The sequence below is a fragment of the Helobdella robusta genome, assembly GCF_000326865.2.
Source record: "Helobdella robusta unplaced genomic scaffold HELROscaffold_4, whole genome shotgun sequence".
NCBI classification, from domain to species: Eukaryota; Metazoa; Annelida; class Clitellata; order Rhynchobdellida; family Glossiphoniidae; genus Helobdella; species Helobdella robusta.
Window position 1 is genome coordinate 8172551 of NW_008704902.1, and position 25328 is coordinate 8197878.

The window sequence follows — 25328 nt, forward strand, 5'->3', positions numbered from 1 at the left end:
TGACTTTAGTACGCGTGCGAAACTATGCCAATGAGCATAGAGTCTCGTACCAAATCCACTTTTGAGAACTTAAGACGTTTCTGAAACTATGCCAATGAGCATAGAATCACGCATTAAGTCTCTTAGATACCAGAATAGGCACTGATTACTCGAAGCTGCCTAACTGGTGAACCCAAGGCTGACTCTTTTTGAGAACTTAAGACGTTTCTGAAACTATGCCAATGAGCATAGAATCACGTATTAAGTCTCTTAGGGACCAGAATAGGCACTGATTATTCGAAGCTGCCTCACTAGTCAACCCAGTCTCTCAGTCTTTTCACACCCTTCCTTATCAAAGCAAAATTAGATTTTGTTTCGGGTGTTTTAAAAACATAAAAATTTCCAAGGTATGTCCAATTAATCAGAAAAAGTACTAATTAAATTTTAAAATAATTTGTAATAATTTATGACGTCATCTAAATTGCAAAACAAAAAAAAATCGTCGTCACCTATCGAGTAAATTAACTTGCACCATGCCCCCTATCGAGTGAATAAATTTTGCGTTGAAAACTTTTTGAAGTATTTTTAGTCAGTATTAATTCATAATTCTGACAATAGATATAGACGCAATCATTATCATCACAATCGTCACAATTTCACATTTTTTTCATGATTTCATAAAGTAGCAAAAGAGGAATTTACGTTTTTACTCTTTACTAAACGCCGGAATCATCAGACAATCTAAATCTCCCTGGACTTCTCCACTCCATCTCCTGGACAAAGGAGAGCCCGCGGAAATTATCGTTGTGTAAATGCCATTACGAAACCAGACAGATATCCAATTCTAAATATTCACAGCATCTCAACTAAACTTCATCGCAAAAGATATTTTCAAAATTGGCTTTATTAAAAGCCTTATACCAGATACCAGTACATGAAAACGATATTGAAAAAACAGCCATAATAACGCCGTTTGGACTCTTTGAGTTTATGCCGGTTGCAGGATGTACATTCCAAAGATTCATGGATAATATCTTCCTAGGTACCGACTGTGTTTTGTTTATCTAGACGGTATTCTCATATTTTCAGAAAGCACTGAACATCATGAAAAAGATTTAGAAACGGTATTTCAAATCATTAGCGAAAATAATTTTAGAATCTCCATAGACAAGTGCCAATTTTCCGAAGAAAATCTAAATTACCTAGGATTCAACATCAGCGGTGAAGGACTATTTCTCACAAAAGAAAAAATAAACGAATATAAACGAAATAAACGAAAAAATAAACGAAATTGAAGAATTTCCAGTTCCAAATGATACTAAATCTTTACGTAGATTTTTAGGAATGATTGGTTTCTATCGCAAACTCATTTCACAATTTGCAGATATTGTATTTCTATTAACAGAACTAATAAAATTGCACCCAAACTCAAAAACAATAGTGTTTATTAACGAAAAATTGAAAACTTTCAAAACCATCAAATCTAAACTTGCCAACGTAACAACACTTCCATATCCAGATTCAAAATGTAGAAAATACCACTTAGTTACTGACATTTCTGATTACGCCATAGGTGCGGCACTGCATCAAGATTCAACTCCTGTACCAATCGGTTTCTACTCTAAAAAGTTAACTGAACCACAACGTAACCTTTCTACATTCGACAGAGAACTACTAGCAGCGTATCTTACCGTCATCCATTTGAAACATCAGATTGAAGGAAGAAATGTAACTTTATTTACAGATTACAAACTATTATATGCGTCGCCTACAAAAAAAAAACACCATTAAAGTCAGACGTTCAAAAACGATATCTTTCAATGATATCCGAATACATTGCAGACGTCATTTATATCCGCGGTGAAGAAAACGTTGTTGCAAATTGTCTCTCTTGGCCAGCAAATGCTGTATAGATAAACGTACAATGTCGATAGCCGAGCAACAAAAAATTGATGATGAAATAAAATCATTCAAGGATCTGTTGAAACAATATCCAATTAGCCATAACAAAAAAATATTTTGTGATGTATCACCATACCTCATACCATACATCCCAGTTAATTTGAGAAAAGCCATATTTGACAGTCTTCATAACCTCTCACATCCATGTATCAAAACATCAATAAGATTAATCATATCAAGATATTCTTGGCCAGGTATAAACAAACGAATAAGAACATGGTCAAGAACTACTAAGCAGCTGTCAACAAAACAAAATTCACCGACACACAAAATCTACGATATCATCATTCAATTTACCGTCTGCACGTTTTGATACTGTTCATATACTGAACTTTCAAACAGTAGTCACGTATGGTTAAGAGTAGATCGAGTACATCGTATAAAGCACCAAATACGGGCTTTTTCAAAGTGATTGAACGTAACGACAAATTCTTTAAAATTGAATTGTTACCAGGAAATTTTCAGAATGTGTCAATTGATCGATTGTTTTTCAATCCAACAACCAAAACCAGAATAAACAATGAGAATTGTTTGACAATGAACTTTCTACAACAGATACAACAAACCAGCAATATCAGACACATAATCTATTAAAACACAAAAAACATCAACAACAACATCAGTCGCAACAAGAAACAAGACCGACGTCAACCACATCGGAACCATCATAACAACCAACACTCCAGAAAAAGGAGACAAATAACATTCAACAAACGAAATGAATATTTTAATTTTTATTGTAGGAACCAAACATTTATTTATTAACTATCTTATATATTAATTATTATTATAGATTATTGCGATTTTCAATGTTACCTAATCTCTGTTCATTTTTATTTCTTTGCTTCTTTCTCTCTCTATTTTCTTTCTTTTTCCTGAGAGCTTGTGAACGAGACGGTTCGAGATTCACGTTAGAATAAAGTTAACATTTTTTTACGCCTGAATTGTGTTTGTTTTGTTTATTTTACTTCACAACAAGGTGTCTTGTTAGTAGCAGAACGCTCGTACTAACAAATGCATTAAGCAGTGATTGTAGAGTGAACTTAAGGTGCTGAAGATGAATGGAGCGATGATTTGTAGAAACCATGCTGGTTGACTGTCTGGACAGGCCTTCGTCAGCATGTGCAGGAGGAAGTGTAGGGTAAATTGTTGACGTTGATGACGACTATTGACTATTGTTGCTTTTGTTGGTGGAGTTTTGTAGGACGGGTCGGTTGACATGGAAGCAGTTGGTGTTGACTGTGTTGGCATCAATTTGCTGTGAGGTTGACGTGTTGAACGATTTGTCAAAGTCTATGAACTTGTTGACTTGGTCCCACATGGCTTTGCTTCCACGCTTACTGTTAGTGAAGGCTTTTGAGTTAAAGTTGATGATGAGTGTGTTGATGTATTTGGTGATTTGGCTTTGCGGATGGATCCTGATTTCATGAATTTATTTTTTGATGATAGATATTTGATGAATGGGCTGATAATTTGATCGTGATGTTTGATATCGGGTAGTACATGTTGTAAGTTGTGTTGATGATTTTATAAAATTTATCAAAACAGTGTTACAAAAAATTGTCAATAGAGTTAGTTATGAACGTTAATATTATTATTATTATCGTTGACACCATTGTTAATATTATTATTGTTACTAGTATTATTACTATTAGTATGACTATTATTATCATTTTTAATATTATCAAAATTAATAGTATTATTATTAAAAATTGCTGGTAGAGTATTGTTGGTGGTGGTGGTGATGTTGAAGTCGATGTTGTTAAGATGTTGAAGGCAAGCACTACTCTGTGAAGGAGGACGACGGCGAAGTGAGATGACCTTGGGGTGTTGTTTCGCGATGTTGAGTTAGTTGGTGGAGGAGCAGCAACCACTCCAAGATGATGTGCGGAAACGTGTGACCTTTAAGTGTGATTGGTGTCCAGGTTCACATTAATCCCATATATTCTGTCAAGGTTGTGACCTTGGTGGGTGGGACCAGAATTTAGGGTGTAGACCCGTTTGAAGGATGGAATGATGGTCGAGTAGATGGAAGTCACTTCCAATGATGAGTTTTTAGTCGCTCCGCAACGCAGTGTTAGAGATTTCATCGGTATAACCCATCAAGGTGGAGACTTCATATGATGGATGATTTGGTGGATGATAGATGGCGCTGATGAAAGGGTTTCCAGTGCATCATTGATAGCATGAGGCAAAACAATGATTTCAAATAGATGACAACGCCACCTCCACGCCGCCAGCGAAGGCGATCTTTTCTGAAGGGTGTGTAGCCATCTATTGCGTGCGATCAAACTATCAGGGTGATCTGGCTTAAGCCATGACTTGGTGATGATTGTGAGTCAGGTTGGAGATGATACACATCACATCTCAAATGCTAATTAGCATGTGGCTTGATAATGCTTGTGACATTCAAAATGTAAATGGTAGGTGGACGATTTTGGCTGCGTTGTAAGTTGGGGTGAATTTGATGTTTATGAGATTGAGCTGATTAGGTGAGGAGCGTCGACTGGGGTGGTTGCTTCTTTTACGGGTTAATGAATTAATACCACTACTGGTATTGAAGTTGTTGTAGAGTGCTGTAGCGATTGAGGTAGATGGGCCGGAAGTGTTGATGTTGAGATTGTTGTAGCGATTGAAGAAAAGAGGAGTTTGTTGAAAAAAAGACTTTTTTGATGGCGAATTTGTCGGGTAGAAAATCAAGCAATTGTTGGTGTGTGTATTGGATCTTTCGATTGAGTATGTGAGCAATAATTAGTAACGAGTTGATAAAAGTAAAAACGGATGAAAAAAATAAAATTGATAAAACAGAAAACTAGAAGTTGAAATTAGTGAAATTGTTATTTAAATTAAATTAGATAAAAAAACCGTTAAAATTTGAAATTAAAATCGGTTACTATGACGACGATGATGAAAATTTGTTGAAGTCATAATAAATTGTAAAACGAATTGCAATACAGCAACAAAATCTTTCGTAAATTTATAAACGTTGTCAGAAAAAATTAATTTATGTTTTATTGAAGGAAAATGAGCAAAAACTTTATAACGAAAATTTTACTGATTGAAATCCACAACACGTAAGCCATAGACATCGCACACCAAAAAAACATCATAATATACTAGATGACTGCTCTTCATTAACGATTATGGTTTAGTATTGCAATTAGTTTTAAGTACAAGAGATGAGGAAAATCCTAAGTTTTAATTTATCATTTTCGTTGATAGTTTTGACATTGGTTTTTAGTGGCCGAGTTGTTAGCGTTGTCCGTTTACCACTCTCATGACTTGGGTTCGAATTGTGCAGTTTTTACAAGTTCATCGGGGTAGCCGACCCCTGGCCAATCCAGCCGTCCATCCTTTTGAGGCTGGTAAATGGGTAGACAACGTAAATTGTCGCATGTTGGCCGGCAAAATGGCTCAGTGATTCAAATGCGCGATGAGTCAAACATCTCCATGGCTATCATACTCAGCGTATACGATGCGGTGCTTGCGCTTGCACATAAATACGTGTGTACGTCGTGTGAAAAGGATAAACAGCCTTTGTGGCGAAGATGGCTGCTTCAAATCAATGATTGGTAACATGAAGAACATAAAAGATATACAGATAATTATAACATTGTAAGTGGTTCTGCGAATGGAACAGTAGCACAACTGTATATAAAAGAAAGAAGATCCACTAAAATGCTCCTCATATCGGGGTATACGTCTTCTGGAACATCCCCTGAAGGTTAACTTCTCATTGAGAGAAGACTGTTGTCGTGCGTTTCAATAGGTGGTTACCAGTACGGTTTCCTGGCAGGGAGATCCACCATTGATGCTATCTATATCATTCGTCAACTACAGGAAAAATACATGGCAAAGCAAAAGCGACTGTTCCATGTTTTTGTGGACTTGAAAAAGGCTTTTGACCTAGTTTCTCTCTCATGAGGCAATGAGGTTGAGTTTACGTTGACAGCTTGTTCCCGAATATCTGGTTTGGCTGGTTATGGCGACGTACTCTAACACAAAAACTCTGGTCAGCACAACAGCCGGTAACACGAATGAATTTGATATTAACATCGGCGTCCATCAGGGATCAAAACTCAGCCCTCTGCTCTTCATCACGGTGATGGAAGAAATAACCAAACAACCAAACCAGCTCAGATAACATATGGAATGTGATATATCAGATAATATCGTCCTGACTCGGCCTCGGAACAAGATGCAGCCAGAAAGTTTGAAGTCTTGAATATCCTGCTTGCCGAACACTGGCTAAAGTTAAAGCTTGATAAAACAAAAATTATGAACACCGGTGAGCCTGTGGTCTTTGGTCATTGGCCATGTTCGGTGTGTGTGGCTGAAGTTGGAAGCAACTCGATCAAATGCCTACGATGTCAGCAGTGGTGTCACAGACGATACTCGAGAAATGTCGACTCACTGAGGAAAGTGACTGATTTCGTATACCCTGCCTGCATCAACCCGCGACAACGGAGCCCAGATAATGATACGATTACCGGGATCGAAACTGTTACTTCATTTCAGTATTTGGGAGATATGCTGGATTGTACTAGAACAGCTGATGCCGTTTGTGGACGCATACGAGCGGCGTGTGGCAGATGGCACCTTCTTGCCTCGGTGCTGATGCGGCGTAACATTCCTCTACCGCTGCGCTCAGAACTATACAACACAGCTATACGTTCTGTTCTAATGTATGGTGCAGAGACGTGGCCGATGACAACAAAACTCGAACAGCAGCTTCACCGAACTGTCATGAAGATGGATGCAGCATGTTGACCTAAGGGACCATATCCACACAACCAAGATCCTGAACCGATCCTACGATGGTTTGGCCATGTGAAGCGAAAACGATACAATGTTTTCCGTTACTGAGCACAAGGTGCCTGGCACCCGCCCAAGAGGTCGCCCAAAAAAGTCCTAGACGCAGACCATACAGGAGGTCTTGAAGGCACTTGGTCTCAAGGAGACAGACGCAATGGGTAGATCGGCTTGGAGACAGAAACTGATGAATAGAATGAAAAAGTCCGACCCATAACGGATGGAAATTATTTCATTATTTATATACATTTATGTGATCAAGACACACACATTCACATACGTACACACGTGTGCGTTAACACAAAAGATAATCACTTGCAAGCAAAAGAACTATAAAAAAATTTCATATAAAATATATTGTTATAACCGACCCCTTGAACTTGTATGGTATCATTATTTCTTACGTGGATTCTTGACTCCTGAACAGATATATTTCAGATGGCTTTATTAGAAAGAAAACAGTTCTGACAATCGCTTGTGTTTATTGCTGTGTTCATTCGGTCCCTAAAATCGTTAGAATACAGCACAATCGACAGTTAAATCACGGAATACAACTATTCGTCAGTAGTTAGCTTCTCTTGTCCGACTAATTGTATTGCGTTCTCCTAGCCCTGGTATTCTTTACTGCAGTGAGTTTCCAGCTATCAAAATTTTACCTCTGTCACCAACTTCTAAGTGTTGTAACCTCTTCGACCTCGTAACTTCCAACACCGATGTTATAGCTTCAATACTCGTTATATCTCCAACACCGTGTTGTAGCTTCCAACGATAGTCAAGAGTTCGTTTATCTGTAGGTTCAAGATTTCCGATAGATGAACACAACCACTTTAAACGCAAACTAAGTTGAACGTTTATTTAAATACCAACAGTAATAGAAACAATAAACTAATGCAGATAACTACGTAAATCGCATTTACGACTTCTACGTCAACTGTTGTTCCGTCTTCTTCTTACCTGTTCTCCTCTCTCGTGAGTTTCCCTTGTTCGTCCCTCTTTTGTTTGTCTCGTTCTTTTTATAGCTACCGATGACTTTTTTTTACAACCTTTTTAATTATTTACGCATTCAAATTAATTTGCAAGCGCTTCACGTAATTTCTAGTTCTTATTTCGGCTTCACGTCTGCAACAATATATAAGCAAACATGTGGTTGACACACGCATACGCAGACTTGTGGTCATTAGAAATTCACATAGCATTGATAAACATGTATAAAATTGTTTTAATTTAATTTGTAATTTATTATGTTGTCTTAATTTTTTAGAGCTTTTCTGTTTTATTTTGTTTTGTACCAAAAACACGTTCTTAATATGAGCATTTTTTAAAATTTGTTTTTGATGTTCAAAATTATGCAAAATGTGAATGGGAGGGAAAACGCGGAAATGAATTCAAAAAATAGAAAGTGGAAATTTTAGGGAATGTTGTCATAAATAGGAATTCGGGAGGTAATCGGGAATGACAAACAAAAATGGGAGGAAATATGAAACAAATTTAAATTCCCTCTCACCTCTAGTATCAGCCTGAGTTTACAACGTGACTTGGCTGTCATGTTATGTTTTCTCACTTTGTACTATGTAAATTATGTTATTGTTGGTTAATGCTGACTTTTTTGTATATCTAATATCAGAAATAATAATTTTTTCATGATAAAACAGGTGTATTCAGGATATAAACACGTGCTAAAGTGCTTCGAAAATAACAAAAAAATATGCATCGTTAATGTTGGGCCAACTAGAGCAGATCATTTTGTCAATTTAAAAATATCGGCAAAATGCAGCGATGTTTTAAAAAAAATTTTTTGAAAATTAATTTGTTCTAGTTTTTTTTACATGTTTGATAAAGACAACCATATTAACTCTAAATTTCACAAAACCTTATTTCGAATATTTTTATTTTAAATTATTGCAAAAATAATCATGGTTTTGTCTTATCGTCAAATATGGTTTCAGTGATAAATTTGTTGTTTTTCTGTCGGACATTTCAATCCTCCGATCAGTGGGCACCGTTACCCTTACCCTTAAGTATCAGTGCTTTATATGAATGTCTATTTATATATATAGACACAGAAATATTGCTTATCATTCGGCTGTCGACGTTTTCTGGCACAATCAATGTTCTCAGTGCATATGCTACAACTCTCTACTCTGCTTCTGAGGAAAAGGACCAATTTTGCCAAGATTTCAATGAGGATATCTCAAAATAAAAGATTCTATCTTCATGGAAATTTCAATGCAAGGCTGGGAGCAAATCAGGTAACCTGGCTGGTCTGTCTTGGAAACTTTGAGGTTGGAGAGATAATGGTGATAATGGTCAGAGACGGCTAGAAATTTTAAATCATGACGGAATGTTCGTGGCCAACACAGGGCATCGAACCGGAACTGAACCGTAACCAAAAACCGTTATAAACCGAAACAAACACTGTAACCGAACCGAAATATTGTTTGCTAGTATAACCGAAAACCGTTACGAAATAAATAATGGTTCGATGCTAAAAATTTAAAAGAAAATATTTTTGTCAAATTCAGAAAAATAATATTTAGATAATATTCTTTTTTTAAACATATATTCTATATTAATTTTTATTATCTTTCAAAATTTGTTTTCGTTTGTTTTTCCGATTGAGTTCGCCGATAATTTGAGTAAGAATTGCCACGTGAATGGAAACCCAGTATAATCGGAGAAATTTGAAATGAAGTGTTCATCTTCAAAATTTTGAAAGCATCTGTTTGTGGATTAAAATTTATCCTTAGAGACTGCAGAAGTGGTTTAAATAAAAACATTTTAGAAGATATATTAATAATCAAGAGGAAATTTTCATCTTTTTTGAAACAACCTTATATATTAGTGATTTCAAAATATCTTTGTAATGATTGTTTTAATTTGTTGAAAAAAAAAAATTAGAAACGTTTCTTTTTATATTGACATTTAAAAATCATTTTGTTATTGATTTCTTATTATTGACAATCTAAAATTTAATTCAAATTGGCATTGTGGTAATAGTTTGATGTCCGTTGCATGCGTTTGCAAAGGCTGTTCGAGATTCAGATCTTGGACAAACCCTCATACTAGCGGAAAAATGCAACCTCAAAGAAGCCGTTGCCTACAGTCTTACATTCGAGTCAGCAAAGCATGCATCAAAGACCGACATAAAGTTGCGCCAAATTTGTGAAGAATGTTTGTGTCCATGATTCTAGAACAAAAGGGTCAGGATTATGGTGGGCCAAAATGCTAGAATTGTGGGGAAAAAGGACATTTACGACGAGATTGTAAACAACGCCTTAGAAACAAATACTGTCGTCATCGTGCACCAACATGGCCCAAACGGTTAGATGGTGACCCCGCCACAGGAGCAACAAGGTCAGTTTTAAGATGTGATCTGGTACCAAACATAAAAAGTGGAAATTTTCATAAACACATTTTTGAACAGCTGCTGGAGGAACAGCGCCCGTTTACGGAGAAATTTCTTACACTGTTCAACTAGGCATTCGAGAGTACATCCCTAATAGTAGATATCACTGACGAATGCACGATAGACGTTGATTTCCTAATAAAAATGGTTTTAAAATTGATTTAGAAAAACACGTCCTTAGATGGAGAAATACGGAGATAGTAATGGGGACAGCGATGTGAAATGTATTTGTATAACGATCGACAATGACACTGATGTACCTAAATCATCAGAGAATATCATATGGGCGAAAAGAATTTGCTATACTGGGGACCACCAATTTTACCTGGTTGAGCGAACGACGACGATAGAAATTGACAACATTGTTATTGGAAAGAGTTTCGTATAAGCATATAAAAATGGCTTTGTTCCAGTTCGGGTGTTAAATGTGGTAGAGCATTCCATTACAATTAAAAAGACTAAGAAATAGTTTTTTATCAATTTATAAATATCGTGAAGTCTTTGGATATTTAACATCAGAATGAGATAAATTTTGAAAAGAGGTGAACTCAATTTGCAAGAGGGAAGTCGTTTAAAAGCCGAAAATTTGATGGCGGATTATGTAGATTTATTTTCAACCAGAGACAATGATAAAGGAAAAACGGGCCTTGTTACTCATCGAATCGATACTTAGGGCTCAAAGCTATTCAGACAAGTACTACGCCGTCTTCCAGTAACAAAAGGAGATGAGGTAAACGAGATAACTACAACGCTAAACCAGGGTGTCATCAAACCGTCAACTAGTCCGTGGACCTTGCCAGTTGTTCTAGTATAGAAAAAAGACGGCTGCACCCGCTTTTGTGTGGAATACAGAAAGCTAAACGAAGTGACAAAAAGGATAGTTATCTACTACCGAGAATAGATGACATCATGGCCACCTTATCTGGTTCACACTGGTTCTCTACGGTAGACTTGAAAAGCGGATATTGGCAATCAAGTAGGGATCGAGCAAAACGATCGTGAAAAATTAGCTTTTTCAATTGGATCAGGCTTTTGGCAATTTACTGTAATGCCGTTTGGACTGTGCAATGTTCAAGCTTCTTTTAAACGTCTAATGAAATGTGTATTACGAAGTCTTACCTGGAAAGCATGTCTTGTCTACTTAGACGATATAATAGTTTTAGGAAAGTCGTTCAACTAATATGTCTAGAATTTACAAAATATATTTATGAGACTTCGAGCAGCGAACTTAAAGATGAACGTTAAAAAAGGCAAATTGTTTGGAAAGAAGTGAATTACTTGGGACATGTCATATTTTCCATTGGAGTAAAGACAAATCCAAGTAACAGAAAAATGGTAAAAAATTGGCCAACTCCGAAAGATAAAAATGATTTGCTCAGTTTCCTCGGATTAGCTTCATACTACGTTTTTTTGTAAAAGATTTAGCAAAAGTTGAACGAATGACCACAACTACATCAACTCACAAAATTGATCGAGCGTTTAATGGGAATGAGTTGTTGTAGCAGCTTTTGAACGACTAAAATGAGAATTATGTGAAGCCCCTTGTTAGCATATCCAATTCGAGGTAAACCATATGTGCTGGATACGGGTGCAAGCAACTGTGAAATTGGAACTGTTTTGTCACAAATTGTTGTCGGAAAAGAAAAGTTTTTGGCCTATAACAGCAAAAGTCTTACAAAGCCTGAACGTTACTGCAACATAACCAGAAAAGAGTTGCTAGCGATGGTCATTGCAACAAAACATTTCCACAAGTATCTATCTCTACGGACAAAAATTTTTCATTCGAATGGATCAAGCAGTGTTGAAGTGGTTACTCTATTTCAAAAATCCAGAAGACAGGTGGCACGGTGGTTGGAACGATTACAAATGTGCGACTTTAAAATTATGCACCGTAAAGAAACCTCCCACAACAATTTCGATGCTCTTGCTCGTCGACCTTGTTTACCAGGTCGCAAATATTCCAGTCGACTGGAAGAGAAAGTACAAACAGAAGATGTACGAAAAATTACAATAACGACAGATACAGGATGGACACCGGAAGAACTGACTAACCCGCAATCTGCAGACGAAAACTTAAAATATGTCATTGCCAGCGACCTAAATGGCAAAACGTATCTGAGTTCGGTCGTTGAAAAATTACTGGGCTTCTTGCATTTAGAAAATGAGTTGCTTAAACTGAAATGGGAATCAACAGATGGATCGAAACATCGCATGCAGATTGTGGTACCTAGGAATAAAATTGCAGAAACTTTCAAAGAAATGCATGGCGGCTTATCAGGAGGACATCTTGGAGTTAATAAGACGCTTGACAGAATACGTGAGAAGTTCTACTGGGTTAATGCTCGAGAAGATGTGGAAAGTTGGTGTCGATAATGTAGTATGTGTCGCAATTGTTTGGTGAGCTGGGTCAATTATTGGGTATAAAGAAAACAAGAACAACTCCTCTCCACCCTCAATCGGATGGTATGGTGGAACATTTTAACCAAAAACTAATTAAACCTAGGTAGTTGACGAAAACCAAAAAGAATTGGATCGACGAGTACCACTGTTCCTCATGGCTGTATCGAAGTGTTATACACAATTACTGGGGGGACTCCCTCAAAGATCCTTTTTGGAAGTAATATAAGAACCCCAGCTGATATAAAATATGGCGTACCACCTGAAACCCCACAATCAATAACAAATTATGTGGACAATCTCCGTCAGCGGTTAAACAGCATCCACATTACACGCGACAGAAGTTAAAAAAGAATAGCGAATCAACCAAGATTCAATACGATCAAAAAGAAACATTGCTGGATTTAACGCCAACGATTTGGTATGGCTGTCGTCGACCGGGACAGTTATAACAATATATTGTAAAATCATCGGTGTATGATAATATTTTGGTATTAGATAAAGAGATCAGGGATGGGAGCTTCTGTGACGTAGAGGTTGAATAATGTTGGAGAAAGTACTAAAATTTGAAAAACACAGGTGGTAATATTGTTAGATGTTGATTTGTGGTTGTGGAATTTGGTTGTTGCTGATCTGTCTTTTAAATAATTGACAACCATCTAATGAATGCGTGAAGAATTGTTTTCTGTAATAGGTCGTTGATGAGATTTCAGTGATTGACAATGTTGAATGCTTTTGATAGATTTAGAGCAGTTATTATTGTTCGATGAGGTGGTCTTTCTTTTAGTGAGCCTATGGAGATGTCAGTTGTAAGTTGAAGAACTGTGTTTATTGAGTGCTCTAGTCTAAAACCGTGTTGATGGTTGGCTAGTGTTATGTTCTTGCTAATGATGGCTATTAGTAGACATTTTTCTGGAATTTTAACTGGTAGAGGAAGTAGTGAAATAGGGCGGTTTCGTTTTCAGCTTTACCTGGTTTGAGAACTGAAATTGTCGTGAATGTCTTGTCTTGTATATTGAAGGTAGTATGCATGTCGTTAAAGATTGATTGAAAACGTGTGCAAGATGATTAATTCCGTTTTGTCCCAGGTGTTTTAGATGAAATATTGTAAGTTGATCTGGGCCAAATGATTTTGATTGTCTAGCTTGTTTTATGGCATTAATTATTGTTGATTCTATTTCTGAGATGTGATGACTTAGTTTTTTAATTTGATGATCAGTAACTGTTTGTTTTATTAGTTGAATGTTGGGTAAACTTATAAATTTTTTGTCAAATTTGTTAGCTATGAAATGAGGACTAATTATTGGTTTGTTGTTGAAGTTGATTACTAGTTTAGGTGATTGTTTTGGTTTACCATTTATATGCCATTTTGATTTTTTCTTTCATTGTTTAGTTGCCTGTTTATGTTGTCAATTGTTTATTTGTTATTTGAGCTTATTTCTTTGGTTGGAATTCTTTGTTGAGTCAAAGTTTGGTATTGTGTTTGCTTGTTTCATGTTTTATTTTACGGATTTTTTTTCCTTTGATTATGCATTGAGGCTTGATGGCAAATGCATATTTCATTTCTATTTCGGTAGTGTATTACTACTAATCTGCTTTGTTGATATTTATAAAATTTTATGTGGAGCTTTAGTTTATTATTATTCAAATTTTAATGATATATGAATTGAGTTCTATTTTTGTTGTCCATACGATTGAATGAATAAATGAATCGCTGGCTATGGTGATGTCAGTTGATGAACATTGATTATTTTTGAGTAATTTTGTAGCTTAGTGTTCCCGATGGTTTGTCTATTGTTCAATTTCTTCGCCTCTTTTGCCTTAGAAAGTAGTTCAGTTCTAACAGTGGGGCATAAAATTCAAAAGTATTAACTATTGAATTTGATTTTTCAATAGAAATGACTAAATTTTTAAATTTTACCATTTTATAAACAAGCAATGAGATTCTTAAAACGCGCAGTGATTTTGAAGATGTTCCTTGATGATTTGCTGCAGTTTTCTGTTCTGTGGATTAATGTCTCGTTCGCTGGTGTGTTTCATTTTGGTTTGAAAAAGACCGTGGCGACACTGAAAAAGGTTGCTAATGGTTTGTTGTATAGAACACATAGGGTGGTGCTAGATGTATTGTTGAATGCAGCTGTACGATTGGTTTGCGAATTGCAAAGGCTGGATCATGTTTCGAATGAGAGGATGAATCTACATTGGTTGAATGTCCGACAGTACTTTATTTTAAAAATCGCTGTCCTGACCTTCAACTGCAGCAAAATACACAACGATGCAATTTGCAAATTTAAAGAAAGTCTCAATCTAAATACTTATCAGATACGCCTAAACGCCCCGGTGTACAATCTTTTTTTTCTCACTTCTTAACTCGTGTTAAACACTCTTTTGCTAAATCTGCATTTGCTTTTTCAGGCCCTTTTCTCTGGAACTTTCTATCTACTTCTCTGACTATTTCTCCATCACTTACGAAGTTCAGAGCGGATCTCAAGACCCATTTGTTTGTAAAATTCATTGAGGAGCACTGTTGAATATCGCGGAAATAGCGCTTTATTAGCTAATTGATTGATGGATTGATTGATTGACTGATTGATTGATTTATTGATTGATTTATTTATTTATTTATTGATTGATCGATTGATTGATTGATTGATTGATTGATTGATTGATTGATTGATTGATTGATTGATTGATTGATTGATTGATTGATTGATTGATTGATTGATTGATTGATTGAACAACATATGGCGACCGTCGTTTCTTCATTGCTGCTCCTACGGTTTAGAACTCACTGCTTCTGGATGTCCGTCGGACTGGCTCCAGTGCGTTGTTCAGGATACGTCTGTTCAATACGGATGTTAACTAACATTTGATTGCTACTTCATGTGTTTGTGTTTGTGCTTTTGCTGGTACTTTAATTATTTTATTATTAAAACTGCGACGACCACAGAGGAATCTCTTTGCTCTCCATACCTGGGGCTGCTTGTCAAAAATTGGTTGCCCCTCTGTTTTTGTTGCCGTTGTTCGTTACTTCCATGAAGGTATGAAAGCGAGTGTGGTTGAAAATGGTGAACGGTCACAGGATTTGGAGGTTACAAACGGAACCAAACAAGGATGCGTTATGGCTCCATTGCTGTTCAGCATCTACTTTTCATTGATGCTCCGAGTTGCTTTTCGTCACGGTAGTGAGGGGATACCAATCTGCTATCGCATGGATGGGGATGTTTTTAATATTAGACGATTCCAAGCCAAGTCCAAGACACAGATCTCTGTCCGGGACCTATTATTTGCTGATGATTGTGCACTGGTTGCTCACACACAGGCCGAAATTCAGACGCTGTTTAACCGCTTCTATAAAACAGCTAAGAGATTTGGACTTACAGTCAGTCTGAAAAAACTGAGGTCTTGCATCAGAGCTACCCAGTTTCGTTGGAGGCAATGGCCCATGTGATGGCGGACGACTCGCGTCTCAATTCTGTTGATAGGTTTTGTTATCTAGGCGGATATATCTCCAATAATGCAACTATCGATGATGATATTACAACAAGGCTTGCAAAAGCAGGTGCTGCTTTTGGTAAGCTGACCTGGCGTCTTTGGAAAAAGCACGGAATCACTTTGGCCACCAAAATTGCGGTATACAGAGCAGTTGTGCTCCCTTCAATGCTTTACGGTTGCGAAACCTGGACGTTCTACCGTCGCCACATTCGTAGGCTCGACCAGTTTCATATGAGATGCCTGCGCATGATTGCAGGTATCCGGTGGGAAGACAAGGTCCCAAACACAGTAGTTCTGGTAAAGTGCGGTATAATGGGTGTGAAATCGCTGTTGCTTCAGGCTCAGTTTCGCTGGATAGGGCACGTTATGCGTATGCCAGATACATGAATCCCCAAGCAGGTCTTTTTTGGTCAGCTAGCATCGGGAAATAGACTGGCAAGTGGCCCTGTACGCAGATACAAAGACAGCCTTAAAGAAAATATGAAAAAATCTGGTCTAGACCCCAAGGCTCTTTGTGTTGATGCTCTGCGACGCTCGGAATGGAGAAGGTCTACCCATTCGGCGGTTTTAGCTTTTGAACTGGCACGCACAGCTGCTCTCGCTGAAAAAAGAACTCAACGAAAACAGACGGCTCAAAGCGGCGATAGTACAGGTGTATGGATTTGTGGAACTTGTGCATAATTTTTACATAATTTGGTACATAATTTTACATAATTTGGTACTCTTATCATTTTTATTTAATTCTTTATTACTTCATTATCTATTTTAAATCATTTGGTATTTGATTGGTTTTCGTTTTTATTCTTTATGTTATTCATGACGTATTTTCTTTGGGTTTGGGCAGACAAAATAGAAATTTATTTTGTTTTAAATTTATGTGCATTTCATAACTTACGTTACTCAGACTGATAAGTTGATTTGATGATAGTATAATTCTCTCTTTTCTCTGAGAACTAATATTTAAGAGGGAATTGATAATATTGATAATTTATAACACTTTATAACTTTTAGAAATTTTTAAAAATATCCAGAATATGTTTCTTCCAGTTGTATTATTCACAAAAATTTAATCTATAAAACTTTAGGGATCACATTATCATCATGATAAATTTCAAAGTTTAACAGGTTATAAACAATTGATGGACCAAACAAAATACATTTGGTATTTGATAAGTTAATCTTCAGATGATTGATTTTCTTTTAAGAAACCTCAACTAAATCATCATTTAACGCTTGAGTTAACTCGACTATAAATTTAGCAAGATAGCGGTATCGTACGCATATAATATGAATTTTAAGCGTGGTAATGAAGTCGTTCGATCGTTTATAAAAACAACGAGACATGTTGTGCCTGTAACTTAAGTCTCTTGTAAACCATTCAAATGTGGTTCCTCTAATATAAATATTGAAAAGTTATTTTATTTTAACAATAAATCATACTCTACAGTATCAAACGCTTTAGATAGATTTCTTTTAAGAAACCTCAACTAAATCATCATTTAACGCTTGAGTTAACTCGACTATAAATTTAGCAAGATAGCGGTATCGTACGCATATAATATGAATTTTAAGCGTGGTAATGAAGTCGTTCGATCGTTTATAAAAACAACAAGACATGTTGTGCCTGTAACTTAAATCTCTTGCAAACCATTCAAATGTGGTTCCTCTAATATAAATATTGAAAAGTTATTTTATTTTAACAATAAATCATACTCTACAGTATCAAACGCTTTAGATATATCCACAAAGACTCCAATAGCTAGAGCTTTTGACTATACTATTTAAAACATATTGATTTAAATTTAATATTGCTAATTCAAGAAAACAATTTTTACGGGAACCATATTGTTTATCACTAGTTAAATTATATTTGTCTGAAAAAATTTAAAATTTGGCTATTATGGATATGAGTCTATAGTTACTAGTTAAATTGCAAGAATCTGATTTATATTAAGAAAAGATTTTTGATGTTTTCAAACAATTTGGAGATAACTTCATTTCTTCTGTTGTACTATAAGAACCGGTTAATGATTAGCGCTGAAGTTTAGAGTCTACAAAAACAAGGCAAAAGATGTAATATTTTATTGATGTAAATTAGTTTGAAAAATTAGTCTGATAATTGGTGTTGATGGTTAGATACTAGATACTACATTTACTTATTTATTTGCAGTGACTGATATATATTTTAGTTAAAGTATTTGAAAATTTATTGTTGGTTTCTTGTTTGTTCAAACATTAACGACGGCTTTAACTTAAAAATAGAGCTTCAGTCCCAAAAACATATTTTTTTTTGACCAATTGAACGTTTGCCGAACCTCATAAATCGCTTGCCAAATCTAAGAAATCGTTTTTCTTTTGTGTATAAATTGTTGTTATCAGCAGTCCCAACATCATCTCTCTCATCAAAAAAGTCTTTTTCGCTTTCTTCAGGTCTGCCAAATCTGTTAAAAATTTGATTATTAAAATTAATATGAAATGCTATCTATTTTAATTTTAAAGTTCCATGAATTATATATATATATATATATATATATATATATATAGGTATAAGACCATTAGGTATAAAATTTTCATTAAATTCTATCGCTATTGTAATTTTATTAATTTTAATTAAAATTAATAAATAATACTATTGCGATAGAATTTAATGAAAATTGTACACACACATATATATATATATATATATATAATATATATATATAATATAGTGAGTCGAATCCATAAGTACGGGAGTATATAAAGGGTGAGAATTTCCAACCTGCTCCAGCAAGAACGGTTGGCTAGTACGAGTACGTAAAGTGAGAGATGGTGGTGGTGAGATATGGTGTTGTACTTTATATACCCGTACTGGCCAACGTACTTGCGATGTTTTAAAGACGAAGAGCAATAAGACGATATCTGACAGCTGAGTCAGCAAAAACTGCAGCTTCGTTTGCAATAGGATTGATTTCTGCAATGTGATAATGCATAGGATCAACCTGTCGCTGCATGATGATGTTCAATCCGTTTTGAATGCAGCTGCCAGGCTGGTTGCTGGTGTCTCAAAGTTTGATCGAGTATTTTAGTACACTGGTGAGCTACACTGGCTTCGTATGCCAGAAAAATTAACATTCAAACTAGCTTTACTCGTAAAAGATTGTTTGACCGAGATGCCCCAGTTTACCCTAAGGAACGGATCTAACCAGTTTCAAAAACTCAATGCGGGGGTTGACTGCGATTATCCAGCCAAGTGATCTTGTGGTTTCAAGATTCAAATTTTCACATTTTGGGAAAAGAAGATTTTCTGTCTCAGCTGCCAAAACTTGGAACGCATTCTTTGCTGATCTGAAGAAATTCAACAGCATAAGTCGAAATGACTTCAAAAAGCTTCTAAACATCATTTATTAAACTTCTTACAGCAGAGAGTGAAGAGCGTGCGTCTGAAGTCAATTCCTAAGAGGCAGAGGCGGTTTTGAAATCTGCCGCCCCTTGACTATCAAATATCGCTGCCCCCCTTTTTCAGTGAGTATTGCTGTAAGCCTCAGGCCTCGTGGAATCGTGCCTTTTTCGAACAGCCAATCATGCTTCAAGAAATACTTGGAACAATGAAACTTTTTAGTCTAATTTCTCATCTTTCAACTTGTGTCTAATGATAAACAAACATTTCTAGTGTAAATAATAATATTGTTATATTGGCTGGAATGGTCAAATTGCAACGCGTGATTGATTGTGAAGCTGTACGAGTTGTAATTGTAAAGAAGTTGGAGTTGTGGACCATGGAGCTGCGCTGTGAATTATTGACGATTATGCAACATTTCTTAGATTAGTTTTGATAAATTTAAATCTTGATAAATTAAAAAAATTAGGCATTCACTACTGAATTCTCCATTTGGCAAATCATTGGGATATTCTTTTCGTAATTCTTGTTGACGATTTCGCTAATAAAAAAAAAAAGAAAATAAATTTTTTATTTAGAATATTATAAACATCTTTATGTCATGTCAACTCAACAATTCATTGGCCAACAATGACCAAGTTTTAAATCCGATTCGGCTACTGAACTCAGTTACGTGATGTTCGGTATTTCCTACCAGAATTTTCCTTTTTTATCTTGTAGTCGTCTCCTCGTATCCAGTGATTCCAGCCTTTACAAAAACTCCATTATTATAAATTTCAAATTTTTCTTTTATAACATATTCTGTTCTAATTGAAAGAATTTCTGTTTCTAGCCTTTTTACTTGATGAAGATAACCTGAAGCTTCGCTTGAGTTTTTTATTTTCATCACATGATATTATTATGAGTGCCTCAGTTACTTCATTTCAGTTATTAATCTACTATCTTTAAAAAAAAGCGTTTTTAATAAATTTTACTAAATATTATTGTAAATAATAATTTGAATATTTTTCATAAGTCTTGTAAACTCGCTTAAATTGACGAACTTTTATAGAATATATAAAATATAGTATATATAATATAATAGAATATATATATTTTTTATTGAATATATAATTATAAATTTTCAAGGAAATGTTCAGACCCAAACTTGCGTAGCTAGGGCATTGCTATGCAATGTGGTGTAACATCTTCGGTGTCTAAATAATATATTCAGTCCGTCCTTTTTGAATATGTAACATAGTAGCTAGATGTATGAATAACGCTAGCTGGCGACAAGCTCAATAGCTTATTTTATTTCTAGTTATTATGTAATTGTATTCTTTTATTACTTTTTATGCATTGTTTCAGAATTTTTTTTTTACCTATTCCAAAATTAGCCGCCCCTCAGTTTGAGGAAAAGGTTGCCGATTGCACATTTTTCTGCCAGGGTCGACAAACAGGAGAGATGCGAACGGTTGGAGTTGGTTTTGCTATTCGCAGCTCCCTCATAAAAACTGTAAACCAGGCTCTTTTTGGTATTTCTCCTCGGCTGATGAGGATGCAACTTAGCCTAGAAGAAGGCCACGCTGCCACTTTGATCAGCTGCTATGCACCCACGCTTAAGGCAACAAAGGAGGAAAAAGATTTGTTCTATGAGCAGCTCAGTGAAGCTGTTGCTTCGACACCATATAAGCATCAACTGTTGGTTTTGGGGGACTTAAATGCCCGCGTCGGCACTGACCACATGCTGTAGCCCAGGGTGCTCGGTCGCAATGGAGTTGGAAAGGAAAACTCAAACGGAACTATGCTGCTTGAACTCTGTACAGAGCATAGTCTGGTGATCACTAATATGGTTTTCCAACAGGCCAACAAAAAGAAGACCAGCTGGAAGCATCCACATTCAAGTCACCGGCATCTTATCGACTACATCCTAACAAATCAACGTGACCTTTGTCTCGCTCGTCTAACCAAAGCGTTTCGGAAGACTACAATGTGGTCGGATCACTGTCTCATCAAGATCCCAGTGTTTCTAACAGCAAAACCAGCCAAGAAACACCAAAGAGCTGTTAGAGCTACTAGATTGGATGTGGCTAAGCTGGATGGCTGAGCAATCAGGGAATCGTTTTGTCAAAAAATTAAGAATGAACTAGCGAAAGATGCGGGTATCGAATGGCCTCGGTGCAGGCAGACCCTGGAAAACGTTGCAGTAGATGTGCTCGGTCGGCGACGTGGTGTACATAAAGACTGGTTTGATGAACCGGAGGCGGAGGCTCGATGGCTTTTGGATGAAATGCACAAAACTCATCTTGCCTGGATTAACGACAAAATAGTAATGTAAAGAAGGCTAAATATGCATAGAGGAGACTTCGCCAAATGAAAGAATCCTGGTGGTCTGCCAAGGCTGAGGAACAACAGGCAGTGGCCAATGGCAAAGACATAAAATCTTTTTACAAAAATTTAAAAGAGGTGTTTGGCCCGCGTGAATCAGGCAGTGTTCTTGTGCGCTCATGTGACTGTCAAACACTCATCAGAGATGGCCTTGGTATTCTGGCACGCTGGGCTGAGCATTTCACTAGTGTGCTAAACCAGAAGTCCTCCTTTGACGATACAGTGCTTGTTGAATTGCCTGGTTGGGATGTGGCAAACAGCCTTGATGTCCCTCCCAGTTTGTCTGAGGTAGAAAAAGCCATTTCACAGATGGCTTCTGGAAAGGCGCCGTGTCCGGATGGTCTCCCGGCAGAGTTGTTCAAATACGGTGGACCGGACTTTGGGATCAGGATGGTGGCATTGTTTTGTCAGATGTGGAAAAGACAGACAGTTCATCAGGATTTTAAAAACGTTCTCATCGTCCATTTGTTTAAAAAAAGGGCAATCGTTCGTGTTGTAATGACCATAGGGGGATTTCCTTGCTCTCAATTCCCGGCAAAATACTGGCTCGAGTGATCGTCAATCGTCTGACTAAGCACGTCTATGATATTGGTATCTTTCCAGAGGGTCAATGTGGTTTTCAGGCTAGGCGTGGTACAAGCGATATGATTTTTACTGCTAGACAGTTGCAGGAAAAATGCTAGACAGTTGCAGGAAAAATGTCGAGAGCAGCAACATGGTCTCCATTTTGTCTTTATCGATCTAATAAAGGCATTCGACTCTGTGAATCGTTCAGCTCTCTGGAACTGTCTAGTGAAGATTGGTTGTCCACCGGTTTTTGTCTCCATTGTTCGCTCCTTCCACGACGGTATGAAAGCAAGCGTGATTGAAAATGGAGAACATTCTCCGGAATTTTAAGTTGGTAATGGTACCATGCAGGGATGCGTCATGGCCCGTTGTTGTTCAACATTTACTTCTCCATGATGCTGAAGGTTGCTTTTCTAAACTGTTGCGAAAGCATACCAATATGCTATCGCCTGGATGGAGATGTTTTCAACATCAGATGTCTACAAGCAAAGTCGAAAACGAAGATGGTCATTGTTCACGACCTTCTCTTTGCCGACGATTGTGCTCTGGTTGCACATTCACAGAATGAAGTTCAATCTCTTTTTCATCGTTTTCATGCAGAAGCTAAAAGATTTGGACTTACAGTGAGTTTAAAGAAAACAGAGGCCTTACATCAAAGCTACTTAATTTTATCTTATTCAGCGGCCACAGTATCAGCAAACGGCTTGCAGTTGAATGCTGTTTATAGATTTTGTCTTGGCAGCTACATCTCAAATAAAACTGCCATCGATAGTGATATCACAGCCAGGCTCGCAAAGGCTGGCGCTGCATTTGGGGGATTGAGTAGACGTCTCTGGAGGGAGCATGGAGTGTCTCTGGCTACCAAAATTGCTGTTTACAAAGCAGTTGTACTGACTTCTCTGCTATATGGTTGTGAAACATGGACGACTTATCGACGCCACATACGAAAGCTTGATCAATTCCTCATGAAATGTCTTCAAGCTATTGCTCACATCAAATGGGAAGATAGAGTGTCAAATGTCATGGTATTGGAAAAATGTGTGGTACAATGGGTATCGAGGCAATGCTGCTCCAAGACCAGTTTTGCTGGTCAAGGCACGTTGTCCGCATGCCGGATGCAAGAATTTAAAAACAGGTCTTCTTTGGACAGCTGGCCTCGGGTGCTCGTCTTGCATATGGCCCGGTTTGTAGATATATGTTCGGTCTGAAAGAAAATTTGAAGAAGTGTGGACTTGACTCAAAAACATTCTGTACTAAAACCCAGCTGCGTACGGAATGGAGATCGAACACAGAGGCGGCGGTTTCTACCTTTGAACAGGCAAGAATCACAGCTCTGGTTGACAAAAGGAAACGGAGAAAACAGGTGGCCCAAGATGGGGGCAGCACAGGAGTAGGGGCCTGTGGAATCTGTGATCGTCGATGTTTGTCTAGAATTGGACTTTTTGCCTACATGAAGTCACATCAATGACCCAGTTCTTCGCTCACGAAGATGCAGTCCATATATGCAAATAACTCAATTTCCATATTAAATAAATTGCACGAATTCTAATTTAACTATATTAAAAGTTAGGTTAGCCATAATCATTGAAAATAAATTAACTAAAAAGATTTATTACCTCTGTTCATATGGTGGCTTTTCATAAGAAATAGGAGTATCTGGATGTTTGATCAATAGTTCGGCTTGAAATAAGAAATGTATGTAATGTTATTGAAATTTTTTATTTTAATAAATGTAAAAGTTTTTTGTTGCCTATTCGTCATTGTTTACAAGATGAATTCTAAATGAATTTTTTAAATTTCGGACAAAAACTATGATGCTCCTACGATAAATGTTTTTAATAGAAACACCATCAAATTTAAAATTATTCAATTTTGGTTAGTTTAATAAAAAATTTCCAGAATATAATATGGAAAAGTATAATTTTTTACATTTTGGTCAAAACATTTTTTAAAATATCAAGAACATGAAATTACAAATTTTCATGCTTTTGAAGATTTTACCACTAGTATTTTTAGTTTGTAGTTAAACTAAATATTCAAGTTTATTGAATTACATTTACTCATTAAATTTCTCTCTCAAACGTTTTATTGAAATTTGTTTTTTCCCAAGATTATGATTATTATTATTATGATACTATATAATATATCATAATATTTAAATATTATATTCAAACATCATGAAATGTTTTTTACGTGAGAGTATGTTTGAATTAGATAAAGTAATTTGTTGATGGTCAAATCCTAGTCAAAATAATCAACAACCCGGCTGTTTGTTGTTGCTTCAGTTATTTTAACTTTGTTTAATTACTCGTGGAGTATTTTAAAAATCAGCGTTAGGTATATTTAACTTTGGAGACGGTGGAAACAATACAGTTTAGTAATGGTCTTTAAAGTTTTTAAAATAACATTTATTAATACATTTTTACGTCAATGCCAATTTTGGATTTTACTAAATGGAAGAAACTTTAGAAAGGTCCATAATTTATTTACACAAAATGAAATTAAAGAACTGTTTAGACACATGTTTTGATGTTTTAAATTGTAATAAAAAAAACTACTCAATTACCAAGTAGCCCTTAAAATGTTTAAGCCAACTTTTCAAAGACCCCTACTTATTTCAGTAAAAGATTCCATCTGATAGGGTTCTCAGTCTCCTTGGAAACTGCAAAGATTTTAGCAACCTGTTTTCTTATTTTTAAGCGGCAAATTATTTACACAAATTGGAGAAATGTTTAGACAGTCACTTGCTTTGATGTTTTGATATAAAAAAAATTTAATAAAAAAATATATTGAATAAAATGCAAATACTTTTTTTTCAATTTTATCAAGAAATTTCTGAATTTAATTTATTGTCGCCGTTTTGAACTACCGGGATTAATTAATTAATGATTTTAACGTTCTTTTTAGCAAATCACCCATTTTTTGTTTAAAATCAATTTAATTTTAATATTTGTATTGATATTCAAT

General features: G+C 36.1%; 2 protein-coding genes across 2 annotated transcripts; one reads left to right on the plus strand and one right to left on the minus strand.

Annotated features, from left to right (window-relative positions):
* Positions 1–3106: 3106 nt before the first annotated feature.
* HELRODRAFT_162947 (hypothetical protein) lies at positions 3107–4031 on the minus strand (the record flags this gene model as incomplete). The annotated part of the gene is made up of 3 exons (XM_009024994.1): positions 3107–3294; positions 3763–3843; positions 3905–4031. The coding sequence occupies 3 exons, from the start codon at positions 4029–4031 to the stop codon at positions 3107–3109; spliced, it is 396 nt and encodes a 131-aa protein (XP_009023242.1).
* Positions 4032–19200: 15169 nt separating this feature from the next.
* HELRODRAFT_162948 (hypothetical protein) lies at positions 19201–23829 on the plus strand (the record flags this gene model as incomplete). Its single annotated transcript, XM_009024995.1, has 4 exons — positions 19201–19280; positions 20775–21107; positions 21165–21471; positions 23680–23829. The coding sequence occupies 4 exons, from the start codon at positions 19201–19203 to the stop codon at positions 23827–23829; spliced, it is 870 nt and encodes a 289-aa protein (XP_009023243.1).
* Between the last annotated feature and the right edge of the window lie 1499 nt (positions 23830–25328).